Source organism: Malaclemys terrapin, chromosome 7 (genome assembly GCF_027887155.1).
Source record: "Malaclemys terrapin pileata isolate rMalTer1 chromosome 7, rMalTer1.hap1, whole genome shotgun sequence".
Classification (NCBI taxonomy): domain Eukaryota; kingdom Metazoa; phylum Chordata; order Testudines; family Emydidae; genus Malaclemys; species Malaclemys terrapin.
Genome location: NC_071511.1, coordinates 71,090,747 through 71,105,016, shown reverse-complemented (window position 1 = coordinate 71,105,016; position 14,270 = coordinate 71,090,747). Strand labels below are relative to the sequence as shown.

The following is a 14,270-nucleotide window of genomic DNA, read 5'->3' as shown; positions in this document are numbered from 1 at the left end:
TAGCAAAAAAATACAGTTTGGACAGGGCCGTTTCATGTTTTGACAAGATGTTTATGAAAAAAATATACATCTTTTTGTAGAATGTATATGAAGAGTAAACTATGTTCAACTGAGTTCAAATGCTTAGGACCAGGCTTTTGAAAGAGCACAGCACACAATGGCTCTAAATACACAGACAGGGACGACTCCAGGAATCCGGGCTCCAAGCGCGTGCCTGGGGCGGCAAGCTGTGGGGGGGCCGCCTGCCGGTCACCGTGAGGACGGTAGTCAGGCTGCCTTCGGCGGCATGCCTGCGGGAGTCCGCCGGTCCCGCGGTTTCGGCAGAAATTCGGCGGCGGGTACTCTGAAGGCGCATGACCAGCGGACCTCCCGCAGGCATGCCGCCGAAAGCCACCTGACTGCCGTGCTTGGGGCGGCAAAATACATAGAGCCGTCCCTGTACACAGACCAGATTTTCAAGAATGCTCAACACTGAGTAACTTCTGGGTGCTGAGCACTTTTTAAAACTGCCAGAGTGCTAAGGTGCCAAATGGGATCTGGGCTTTTTTTAAAACTTGGCCCTTATTTAGCTCAACTGTCACACCCCTAAATGAGAGCAGAGGCAGATTCAACAGAAATTATTTTAAGTTCCTAAAGGTTCTCTGCTGGCATAGTAATTACTGTGTTTCCATTTCTGTTAATGACATCTAAGAACTGGAAACACAAGCAGTGGTGGGGGATTAAGTAATTAGGGAGTATTAGATGCATTCGAAGATCAGGGTCATAGAAAAAGACGGGAGAGAGAGAGAAAGAGCTGTGGGCTGCTTGTCTGCCTGACAGCTATAAAATATTCTTCTTATCCACAGCTTGGAAGCTGTAAAGGACAGAGCTTCACGCTACAGATTGGCTATTCTTTATTGTTTCCAGTTTGAAGATCTGTGTTTTTTATGGGTGAGTGAAGCTTATGCTAAATATAGATAGAAATGATATTTAATACATGATGTTTAATTTTCTTCTTCACACAGGAATTGCAAAAATGTTTGGGATTATATATATATATATATATATATATGTAAGATTGCCTTGGGATTATTTAATTATGGAAGGTTGATATTCCAGTACATGCATTACTAAAGTGACCTGAAATCTTTTGTGTCACATATCAAACATTCTTGGAATAAAACCAGTCCCAAAAGAATGCAAACAATAAGGTCTATTTGAATATTAACAAGCTGCAAGAAGGCATAAATTTCATACGGATTTACCAAGTCACACCAATTTGTAAGAACAAAATAAAATACAGCATAGCAGTTTGAGGAGGGAGGTTAACTGCTTCATTGCCCATTGGATGCACAGAACAAGATACATCAAGCAAAGTAGCTTGTATATTAATGGATCTAGATATGTGTTGTCAAGTGCCACGAGAGGGAAGTGCTGAATTTAAATAGTCTGGTTTTAAGTGTGGGTCAACAGGTCTCAGCAACTGGCTAGGAAAAGGAGGAGGGTAAAGCCTAACTTTGAACTGTCCAGCTTTGTGAAAGGGGTCACATTTATAGTAGAGTTAAAATATATTTGAGATTTAAATTCTGCTCTTCTAATGATCACTAAAAAATACCAGCAAGCGCTAATCAAATATTAAGGGCCAGATTCTGTCACCCTAAATCACATTATAGTAATTTACTTTTCAATTAGACCTAATGACATCACTGGGACTAAACTCAGAGTCAACATGAGTAAATGTGAAAGAAGCTGTCCCTAAATGGATTATGACAACTGAGCTGCTGTTGAGAACAATTACCTTAATAAATATAAATAATAAAACAAAGTAATTTAAAAATAAACTATAAGCTCTTCTTCCCCTGTAGCATTCAAAGCATTGCACACACACATTAAAATACAATTAAACAGCCTAAGAGCCAGATATAATAAAATAATAATAATAATGATAATAATAATTAATAATAAATATCCTATATAGGGTAAACCAGTATAATACAAGCTTCTTTGCACTTGGTTCTAGCCTAAAGGGTAAATGCTAGAGATGGTTGAATTAGAGCTTTTTTTTATTTATGCATTCTTCATCAATTAGTCCCATTTTCTGTATTCAGTGAATATTTCAAAAGAATAAACTGCATATTATGTGTTGCTTGCAAATTGTTCACTTCTCCTCTTTTGTAATTACTAATCACAGTGTGCAATAGGTCACATGACATTGTTTCTGGTCCCTGGTTAGATTAACAAAACTTCGAATAGCAGAATAGCAAATGGAAAATAACACCCTACTTCTGGTATGGATTTGTGAACCTTTCATTTTTTGAAAGAAACATTCATTCTTTTGAAACAGTTTAATACTCATTTTTTTCAGAACTATTGCAATCTAATCTAGATGATGCTGGCAATTCTTTACATGTGTGGCTCTCAGATTCCACAGTATCTGACCATATACTGTTTACTTCTTCAACAGCATTACATTAACACACCAATCCCACAGGGAAATCCCATAGCTGCTGCCTTTGGGTCAAGATTTTTTCAGAGATTGGGGGGAGGGTGTCAGATGTGCTTAATAGATTGGAGTCAACAAAGCTTGTTGTTGCCTGTGCCTGAGGGAATGTCAGCTCCCCTGAAGTCAATAAAGTTATACTGATTTAAGGCAACTGAGAATCTGGCCAGTTGGATTCGAACCTGCATGGTTTTGAGTGACCCTGAGCATCCTCAATTCCTATTGAATGAGGATGCTCAGCACCTTGCAGGACCTAGGGCCAGATTAAGTTACAGGGAATTTAGGTTTCAGAGTGGTAGCCATGTTAGTCTGTATCAGCAAAAAGAATGAGTACTTGTGGCACCGTAGAGACTAACAAATTTAGGCCACTTTACTCCTGAGTGACAGCATCCACATATAGGGGGGTTAATGTGCTTTAAATTGTTCTCATTGACTTAACACCTTTTAGTCGATTCACCTTAGTTGTCCTAAATGTCCCCATGTAGACAAGCCCTAAGTCTCGTGTAACTAAAACTTGTCAAGGTCCCAGGCCCAGCAGCCTCTCAATCTGCTGGTCATCATGTGATTTATTTTTTAAACTGGGTTATCTTTCTTTCATCACATTCACTGATAGAACTTGAAAGACTTTCACTGACAGACTCTTATTTTTTTCTGTGCTAATCAAAGTTATCTTCATCTTCTTTAAATATAGTTCCTGTGGTTTACTCAATAGTGAATGGGTATTGTAAAAACACTGTTTTTACGACACTTTTATGTTGCATTAACACTCTTCTGCTTAGATACCCTAATATCTAAAATACGTGTTCTATATTTATCTAGACCATTTAATAATACATAATAATCCATTCATCCAGGACTCAGTCCAGCAAAATCATAAGCATGTGCCTAACTTTAACCAGGTGGGCAGTCCCATTGATTTCAGTGCTTTGCTAGAAGAGCAAAGGCAGAATAGTTCCAATCACTATTATTGAAAATATGTTGGGTCAAATCCTTCTCCTGGTTATCACTGATGTAAAGCTGAAGAAACTCCAGTCATTTGAACAAAGACAGCATCTTCCTGGTACCCTGGACCTACCCAGAAATGCAGCTATTACAATAAAATATCCTCACGTGTCAAAAAGTGGACTGTCAATTCTGTCTATAGTGGATGCTTATTCATAGTTACTCCGACTTTACATTGGTGTAAATAAAAGTAGAATTTAGCAGCATGGTTCTCGTATAGATGGATCTCAAAATACTTTACAAACCACATACAGACCAGAATCCCTTTGTCCACCATGGAAATGAGTGTGATTATATGACAACTCTTTTACAGCAGTCAGAAACACAACTGTTTCGGAAACGTGTCTGATTATAATAGTATAATACAGGAAAGGGACTGTGTCCCTAAGTGTCCCTTTATGCCAACTGGCAAAGGGAACACCCTGCACTCTCTTATCAGAATATTTAGCCAAACAGTGCCTTGTAAGGTATCGTAAGCAAACTGGTGACATGCTGGTCATGAGTATCATTTTGTGATTATATATACAAGTTATGTATAAAGAGTTATGCTGGAAATAGGTTATGGAGGCAACTGATAAACAAGCCTGCCCCAGACAAAGGAATATAGCATTACCTGTCTGCATGGATCAAGCTAATGGGTGGCTAAGAAAAACAGCATGGCTTCATTACAAGCAAAGGAAAATAGTACATTTGTACCTAAGGTAGATAAAGTGATCAAGCCAAATCGAGAAAGCAAATTGAGCTGAGGATGAAGAGCTATGAAAAGGGAAGAAAAGGGACTCTATCTGTCTCTTGGGGGACAGCTCTCTTTGAGTCTGGGAGAAGTGGATCTTCCTAGCTGAGGGGCTGGAGATGCTGATGACTTGATGTAAGTGAGAAAGGTGCTTAGGCAAAGATTGTGGCTTGCTGAAGTTAAGTTTTAGACCCTAGAAAGCATGTTATTTTTGGTTTGTTTGTAACCATACCTGTCTCTTTCTCTTGCTAAGTATCACTTAGTATTACTTAAATCTGTCCTTTTAAAATAAACTTGTGCTTAGTTTTACTATAAACTATCTCTGTGCTGAGTATTAAAGTAAAACGTTTAGGTGAGGGCCCACAAGCTGGTGTGTGCATTGTCTCTTTAGAGGCAGCAGACTTGGTTAATTTTCTGTGAGTGTCACAGTGAGAGGGACTGGACACTGCAGAGAGATAGATGCCTCTGGGGAACTTGGGATTCACTGAATGTTAGCTACAAGGCAAGGTTTAGACTGGCAGAATCTTAAGGAGTTTGCTGGTGAGACAGACGGACTGGTGTGGCACGGAGCTGTCACACAGCTTAAGCTCCAGCAAAGCTTTCTAGCGGAGGCAGACAGGTAACACAATGGCTTATGGTTCTGGGCTCCCTGAGGAAAGTGTCACAGGGACCCACACAAGTAATTTAAAATGTAACACAGTACTATGAGTAAATACCCACTACTGTCAGAAGAGGTAGCCCACATCTGAGAAGGGAGGGTATTTCACTGTAAGAGCTGCATTTCTGGCAATGTTAGGAGTATTGGAGAGATTCTCCTTGTTTGACCTGTTAACTGAAATAAAAAATATTTTGCATACCTGAAGTATCATATTCTACCTAAACTATTTTATCATTCTTGAGTCACTTCAATTTAAAAAAAAATGCCTGTGTGTTTATGATTTAAAAAAAAAAAGAAAAAAAAAATGTAGACAGAAAATACCCAATATCCTGTAGAAACAAAAAAGGCCAGACAGTTGCATTTCTCACAGTATTGTATGAGCTCCAAGACAGCCCTTTTGTAGAGATTCATATTATTCTGTCTCCAAGCTCTAAAAGCTAGAGAAATCAGATGAAGAAAGGCTAGTAGTTTATCCTATCCTATCATCAGTTTACCAATAGACAACTTGTTTACTGTCAGTTTTTGGAGGCCCCGTCAGTAAGACATACAGAATTGGACCTTGTCCAAACACTCAAACAAAAGGAAAGGTGAATGATGCCATATCAGAGCATTGAGGAAGGGTATGTGTCAAAGCAGAACCTTTGCCACTCCATCCTCCAACCCCCAATTATCTGATCAGCTTTGTTCACATAAAAAGGGAAACCACCTTGACCTGAGGAAAGTGTAAGGAATGTAGTTTTTCTCCCTATTTAGAGGCCTTTTAATTTTGTAAGAGAAACCCAAAAACCTGTCCTAGCAGGCAAAAGCATTTTCAGTCATTTTAATTGTTAGTCCTTTCTTGTTTTTTCTCTTCACATGTATCAGTCAGCAGGGCAGGAAGTTGAGTTGATGTGCAATGCCAATACAGTGCATTATTGAGTCAAAAGACACTCTGAGAAGGACAGTACCATCATCCATCACAGATTATCTCAAGTACAGAGAGGGGCCCGAGTCTCAAAATTAACTCCCTCAGGGTTTTGGGCACTGACACTAAATGTTCAGATAAATCCACTGAACAGGGAGGTCTGGGTCACAAAGTTTAGATCTGGATTTGGATCTGAATCTGAGTTAAAAACTACAGGAAAGTTCAGTTTTGTACTGTACTGTAGTCAGAGGAGTTTCTTTAGGGAGAAGGTTGGGTGGCTCACAGCTGTCCAGGACGGATGCAAAATGCAGAACTATTTTTGTGGACCCTAAAGAAATAGAGGGGTTTCCTATATTTTAGTTCTCAACAAGTGAGAGATGTTTAAAAGAACATTTAGACTCTGCAGGCCTTTGGGCCATTAGACTTTAAGCATTTCTAAATAGCTCAGGTTTGGGGGGAAAAAATGTTCAGTGGCTTTTTTTTAACTATTCGGTATAGAGGGGTCAAATTTTGTGACCCTACCAGTCATCTTTGCAACTTTCCAAACACCCAATGGCCAAACCTCATTTAAATATCAGAAGTTAAGTGCTTGACAGATTGTCAGAAGTTGCTTGTTGTTTGAATTCACCAGCAAATAAAAACTGCAGTTAGTCTGCTTGGACCTCCCCATACAATTACAGGCAGAGAGCAAGAGATGCAACATTTTAGGGCTGGCATCCTGGTTCCAATTCCTTAGCTAAGTCCTCTGTAGTCACCTGCTGCCTTGGGAGGTTGGGGGGAGGGAGGAAGTGATCCTGGGTGAGCCAAAGGTGGGAGGATTCAAAGAGAACTCAGTGTGTCCTAGCGATTCCCAGCGAACAGATTGGTCTGTAGGGGACTGCTCTAGCTGGAGTAATTTAGAGCAGCCCCAGTCAGGCAGAGGATCTGGTGAGTGGAAAAGTATCCTAGATTCATCTTTCATCCCATGCACATATACACCGGTCATGCAGTCATACCCAAAACCTTGCAGGGCTCATTTGGCCACAAGGCTGCAAATTAGGGATTCCTCTCTCCAAGACAGCACAATTTATTGTACTTTTTTTTCAAAGCATTTTTTAAAAGTTTACTAGCCTCCATGTTTATACGAGTGAAAGGGAGAGCACAGTCATTCTTTTAAATGCCTTCCACACTGAAAAACAATAGTCACTCTTCAGAAAAAAACAAATAACCTTCTCCCACATCTATTTCTTAATATGGGTAATGCAGGGAGTAGCAAGAATTTGCTTGCTTGGTATAATCCTGAAAATGTACTTCTATTTGCAAATTCTTTATGGCTACAGACAAGGTATGAGTAACTTACAACACTGTCCAGAGAAACTACAGAAAAGGAAGGTCTGGTGAGAAATTAACAGTTATTTCCCTGTAGAATTTTGGATACTAGCTTTAAATCCCTTCCAACGTGCTTTTTAATCTGCTGATACTGGTTTAGAATTCTAGTCACCCTTGAGTGCAACGACGGCACAAGACATATAGGCTAACATGGATATAAGTGGCTTTTCACAGAAACAGAGATAATGGTTTATCTGACTTGAGACAATTTTCCAGTTACGAGTTTAAAAGTCTGAAGAGATGGCAAATCTGTTCCTTCTGTACTGTATTTTATGCTCCAAGATAAGATACTTATACTGGAAACAACATAAATCAGCCAATCCTGAGACATTGTCATGCTTTTGCAAAGATGGAATATAATCAATAATTTACTAAAGGCTAGCTCCTAATACCTTTATGCATATTTTGTAGCACCATATGCCACAAGTAGAGTCTCACTGAAGTCAATGGAGCAAATTCTGCCACCCTTTATTTCAATTAGACTGTTCACAGGGTAATACATTATTTCTCATGTGTAAGGTTGGACTATTTGGCCTCATGTTTTAGTTAGTTAGTTCCACATGCACACATGCCAATCACCAATATTTGTTCATATCTGATTTTTATCCCTCTGTTTCATTACCAAATAAATACCTGATCTTTCTCCTAGGGAAGGAGGACTGGAGCCTTGCATTTCTTCCACTGAGTATGCAGGCAGGTTTGTTATTGTAGAGTAACTCATGAGAGTTGAAGAGGAAAAGTGCTATGAGAAAACAAAAGCTTATAATGAGCGGCATGGCTTTTGAAGATATATAGGAGACTAAAACAAGACTTGTCAAATTGTTTTTGACTGTGCCCATAGAAAGACCCTACAGCTATTTTTCCAGCATTATGAACTTACCATGTGCTTTCTTAACCTGAAGCAGAACTCCTAGCATAGCATGAGCATATGCTCCCATCTACTATACAGTATGCTCTTTAGATTAACTAGAGAGCATTTATATTCCCAGTTTTAGAAAACTCTTCTCAAAAATTAAAGATTAGCAGATTAAGGGTTTAGTTTAGGTGTATAAAATTGCTGGGGGGGGCGGGGGAAGACCAGTTTAAAAAAAAAAACTAGACAGATAGAGTGGATCCTTGGCTGACATAAATTGGGGTAGTCCATTGAAATGAATGGGGCTATGCTGATGTACATCAGCTGAAGATCTGCCACATTAAAAAAGGCAAATAAAGGATTCATTAAACCATTTCCTTCTCTATCTCCCAACATTTAAGAACTAGGTTCTGTGTTTCTCCTGCTAGAACTTGAGAGATCATTGGATGGAAGCTAAAGCTAGACTAATTCAGACTAGAAATTAGGCACATATTTTGATGAGGGTAATAACCACTGGAACAAGTTACTTAGTGATGTGGTGGATTCTCTCTCAACTGAAGTCTTTAAAGCAAGATTTGGATGCCTTTCTAAAAGAAACATTACAGCTAAGACTGAACCTATGGGCTTGATGCAGGAACCACTTGGTTTAACTCTATGGCCTTTGTTATGCAGGATGCTAGATGCTGTGATCATAATGGTCATGTCTGACATTCAAATTTATTAATCTACCAGCCATCACTATTTTTCCTGTGTTCCTTGCAGTGCAGCTGCTGCCGCTGCCACTCAGACGATCGCAAAACACCACATAACACACACTAACACAGTGTAGCTCCTTGTACCTGTTCTACTGGTTATACCACATAGAGGTGTGAGCCTGCTACTGCACCTGAGTTGATAGTTGTGACCCTTTGGCTTAGTCACAGGCTCATGCTTTCACACCCAGACATCAGAGGTCCAGTCCCTGCAGATGACCCATCCAGGGGCATGGTTAATCAGCTTGCTCCCTCATAGCCCTATAGCCCATTTCACACACCCTGCCCCCAGCTCAGTCACAACTAGAACTGACTGAACAGATTTCTGTTGATAAATGTTGTTTGGACTGAAACATGGTGTAGGAATGTGCTGATTCCATCAAACCTTTGACAGAAGCCAGGTGGGCTGCCTCACCAGCCTGCTTTTCTGCCAGCTCCCTAGTAGCCTAGGCTAGGGTGACCAGATGTCCTGATTTTATAGGGACAGTCCCGATATTTGAAGCTTTTTCTTATATAGGTGCCTATTACCCCCCACCCCCTGTCCTGATTTTTCACCCTTGCTATCTGGTCACCCTAGCCTAGGCACCGAAACAGATTGCCCTGTTTTGCCGGAAATTCTGCAATGTCAACCTTTGATTGTGATGTGGAACTTCCTTTTACCAGACAGCTTAAGTCATAACCTGTATTTGTGCCATTGTGATCTGCTCTCAATGAAAGGGCTGTGAGTGTGTGTGTGTGTGGGGGGGGGTTCTGCCACATGACTCCCCTTCAGGATCAAACAAAGGAAGATGAGTCTGATCAGTCCTACACTGATTACACTCAAATAAAGCTCTAGTAAGTAGTAAACAATTTGGTGGTGCGGGGGGGGGGGGGGGAGAAGAGGGGGAGATGGATAGCAGCATGTAAAAAGGAGCATTTGCTTTTTCAAATATCTGTTTTAAAAGTTTTCTTCTGCAAGTCAATCTTTCTTGAATGTAGCTTTTAATATACCACATTTTATTCTCTTCCTTATAGTGGTTATTTTAATTCCATAACACAATGGATTTTAACCAGATGGAATATTTTCAAGGACTACAAGTGTCATTGTGCATACGGTGTTATTTGACTGATCTAGTCCCTAAAGGAATAACAAAGCACCTGGATTTTTAATTACCACTCTACCAGTCTACATGAATAGCCCAGGATAATGTTGATTCTATTGCATGCTATTTTTAAAATCACCTCCTTTGCATTGATATGGTTTTCTGCCTTTTCACTTTCAAATATTAGAGATTTATTTTGGAATTTCTTAGTACAGCTAAGATATCATTGCCATGATCAGAGATGAAACAGATTGTCTTATGGGGTTGGGAATCTTTAAAAGGGAGAATCATAGGAGGTACCAGATAACTCACTCTGACCCCAATCTGCCTCAATATTTTTATCAGCATTTATAACCCTGCCTGTTAGCTACATTTTAAGAAACCTAACCTAAAGACTGCACAACAGTCAGGGTTGCTCATGTGACATTTCTTAAAGCTGCATTCTGGAATCACTTAACTCAAATGAAATCCCCTTTTTAAAAAAAATAAATATATATTCCTGTTACTTTCATGTGCATAGCCCTACAGAGAGAGACCGCTTCACTAAGTTCTTACAGCAAGTCAGAAGAAATGGTTCTTCTTATCGACTTCCCTATTCCAGCAGTTCTTGCTGTGTTTGAACCACTAAGCAATGCTATAAATTCACAAGTTGCTTTGCTTTGACACTGGTTATGTCTATGTTGCCCTTTGCATGTGGTTTCTGGGAAAACTAAGTGACAAAAGACAAAATCACAATAGGTCTTTTAACTATAAAACCTCTCCAATACAGATCAATGCCTACAGTGTGTTACTCAGGATAAATAAGGAACATTGAACAGAAAGAGATTGATCAAAGAAATCCTTTTGGGAATCCGGCCTTTTTAATAGCACAATTACTATAAAATACCAAAGCATAAAATTCTCATAGCCCAAACGGCCAGTGAGAGCTCTTGAGTGTGTGTGTGTGGGGGGGGGGGGGGAACGTGCTGGTAGAGGGCAGCATGCTGACAGAGAAGCAGAGCATTTGATCACAGGAGAGCCCTGATTAGGGAGCCTTTAAAGGCAGACAAGCAGCCAACCAATGGCATAGGAGCCAGCAAACAGAGCTGGAAGCAGGGGAGTTTTAGTGGGAGTTTCTAAGGGGAGTTTGCAGGAGGGAGTGTGTAGTGTTTTGTGTGTGTCTTCTTTTTCTCTTTGATAGGCATTTAGGAGGGAAGGCTATGACTGCTACATAGACAGCAATGGTAGTTGTGATGGGTTGGGTCACAGAAAGTCCCTGGGGACTGCCACCTGATGTGTTGAGACTACCTCTGAGCCCATTTTCTCTTCAGTACTCTATCTTGTTGAGCCAGATACACTAGCCTGCCGCAAACACAGTCTGAACCACGGCCCCCAAAAGCTGCAGACTTAACTGAAAACAGCCTAAGAAGTTCTCCTGTCTCCAGCACTCAGATACCCAATTCCCAGTGGGTTCCAAATCCCAAATAAATCCTTTTTACTCTGTATAAAGCTTATACAGGGTAAACTCTAAATTGTTCGTCCTCTATAACACTGATAGAGAGAGATGCACAGCTGTTTGCTACACCAGGTATTAATTACTTGCTCTGGGTTAATAAGCAAAAAGTGATTTTATTAAGTATAGCACATAGGATTTAAGTGGTTCCAAATAGTAACAGACAGAACAAAGTAAATTACCAAGCAAAATAAAACAAAAAAATGCAAGTCTTAGCCTAATACAGTAGGAAACTAAATACAGGTAAATCTCACTTCAGAGATGTTCCAATAAGCTGTCACAGACTAGACTCCTTCCTAGTCTGGGCCCAATCTTTTCCCCTGGCACAATCCTTGTTCCAGCTCAGGTGGTAGCTAGGGGATTTCTCATGACTGCAGCCTCCTTTGTTCTGTTCCACCCTTATATGGCTTTGGCACAAGGTGGGAATCTTTTCTCTCTCTGGGTCCCCACCCTTCCTTCTGAATGGAAAAGCACCAGGTTAAAGATTGATTCCAGTACCAGGTGACATGGTCACATGTCCTATGAGACCCCAAGCCTTCATTCTTCCCAACCTGACTCACAGGAAGGCTTGCAAGTAAACATAGCCTTCTACAGTCAATTGTCCTAGTTGATGGGAGCCATCAAGATTCTAAACCATCATTAATGGCCCACACTTTGCATAATTACAATAGGATGTTATATTTTATACTTCTAGTTTCAGATACAAGAATGATACATTCATACAAATAGGATGAACACGCTCAGTAGATTATAAGCTTTGTAATGATACCTTACAAGAGACCTTTTGCATGAAGCATATTCCAGTTACATTATATTCACACTTATTAGCATATTTTCATAAAATCATAGAGTGCAACGTCACAGTAGTGACCCAAGGAACGGAAGAGACAATGAAGATTATCAGATGTGGAAGCTGTGGCATGTACATTATCTTTGAGCAGGTACCTGAAAAGTGCTTCATTTGTATGAAATGCTGCCTGATAGATCTGATGGAAGAGAAGATCTGAGGCTTGGAGATGTAGGTAGAAACTATGGTTGAGTTTTGAAGGAATTTGAGCAGATGATGGAGGCATGGCAAGAAGTGGTTGAATGGAAAACTCAAAATGTGCAGATGCAAGCTGGACTGGAGAACTGTGAGGGGAGACTACTGGATAATGAAAGTGGCCAATGGAAGCATCTGACCATGAGAACTAGCCAGAGGAAAGGCCTGGCTAGTGAAGGAGAGAGCTCAGGAACACGTTTGCTGAGCTGGAAAATGAACAAGAGGCACAGCAGGCAGTAACAGAAGGTGGGGGGGCAAGGAAGAAGAGAAGAGCAGCTAGTCCTACAAGAAGAGGAGGAAATCAATGGAGATAGAGGATGACTCACAGAAGATTGCAAATGAGAACAAAAGACAGGATGGCTTGCAGCCAAAAAGAACAGACTGGGGAAGGCTGAGAATCGCACCAACACCAGGAAGAGGCAGGTTTACATGACTGGGGACTCCCTATTAAGGCCTGTCATCAGAGCAGAGCCAGAGAAAGAAAGGAGTGCTGTTTGCCAGGAGCTAAGATACAGGATGTGGACCTGAGGCTGAAGAGGACCCTAATGGAAGCTGGAAAGAGTCCACTGATGTTCCTTCATGTGGGAACAAATGATACTGCTACATTCTCCTGTATTACATCAAGGGAGACTATGCGAAGCTGGGAAAGACACTTAAAGAAATAGAGGCTGAGGTGATCTTCAATGGGAATCTACCTGTCCCTAGAGGAGGAGAATGAAGGTTAGACAAGATGATGATGATCAACAGACGGCTCAGGCAATGGTGCTATAAGGAGGGCTTTGTGATGTTAGACCACTAGAAAGCATTCACAGCAGACGTCTGTTCTCATGGGATGGACTCCACCTGAATACAGAGGGAAATAGACTTTTGGGATGGAGGTAGCACAACTGATTAAAAGAGCTTTAAACTAGGAATTTGCACAAGTTTCTTGCAACCATCTTCACCAATCTCCATGCCTGAGTCTCATGTTGAGGGGAAGGAAAATAAAATAAGAGATGATAGCAATGGAGAGAGGAACAGAAGGTAGGAGAATTGATGTCAAGAGGAAAGATAGCACTAGCACCAATGATACTAACAATCAGGCAAGCAACACTGGCAGTGGAATGACTGTACCAAATCGGGCAAGGAATCCAGGTGAAGCCAAGCACAAACAACTTAGATGTCTGTACACCAATGCAAGGAGACTCGAGTAACAAAATGGAGGAACTAGAATTACTGATGCAGAAAGTGAAACCAGATACTACTATAGGGATAGCAAACATGGCGGAACAGTAGTTATTACTGGAGCACAGGTATTGAAGGGAATGTATTGTTCAGGAAAGACAGAAATAAAGGTAAAGGTGGTGGAGTAGCATTGTATATTAATGATGAGGTAGACTAAAGAAATTAGAAGTGATGGACTGGATAAAATGGAATCTGTTTGCCAATCATTTGGGGGAAGAAAGGTTACAGAAGCTCTACTTGGATAGTGCTTGGTGTTGCCTACTGATCCCCCAAGATCCAATTTGGGTATGGATAGAGATCTCTTTAATATTTTATTGAATGAATAATATTGGGGATTGTGGGAGATTAATGTCCCAGCTATAAATTGGAAGACAAGTGCTACTAATAATGGTAGTCCAGATATTCCTGGATGTGACAGATGAAAGATTTCTTCAACAAATATCCACCAAGCCATGACGCCATTTTAGATTTAGTATTGATAAGTAAAAGGACCTCAGACAAACTGACTGCAGAGAACAGCCTTGGTTAGGGTGATCATGAGCTAATTCAGTTTAAACTAAATGAAAGGATAAACAAAAAATAGATCTGCAATGAAGGTCCTTGATTTTTTTTTTTTAAAGCAAACTTTAAAAAAATTGAGGGAATTAGTTAGGGAAGTGGACTGGACTGAAGAACTCAAGG

The 14,270-nt window shown here is 40.4% G+C and overlaps 1 protein-coding gene across 2 annotated transcripts in view; it reads left to right on the top strand.

Annotated features, from left to right (window-relative positions):
• Positions 1–665: 665 nt before the first annotated feature.
• The window catches only part of LOC128840687 (rap1 GTPase-GDP dissociation stimulator 1-like), a 57,277-nt gene continuing 43,672 nt past the window's right edge, over positions 666–14,270 (top strand). For both annotated transcript variants that reach the window (XM_054034987.1, XM_054034986.1), the window contains exon 1: positions 666–930. In XM_054034987.1, coding sequence (XP_053890962.1) covers positions 927–930 — 4 coding nt within the window. In that variant the 5' untranslated portion in view covers positions 666–926. The remainder of the gene's footprint in view (positions 931–14,270) is intronic.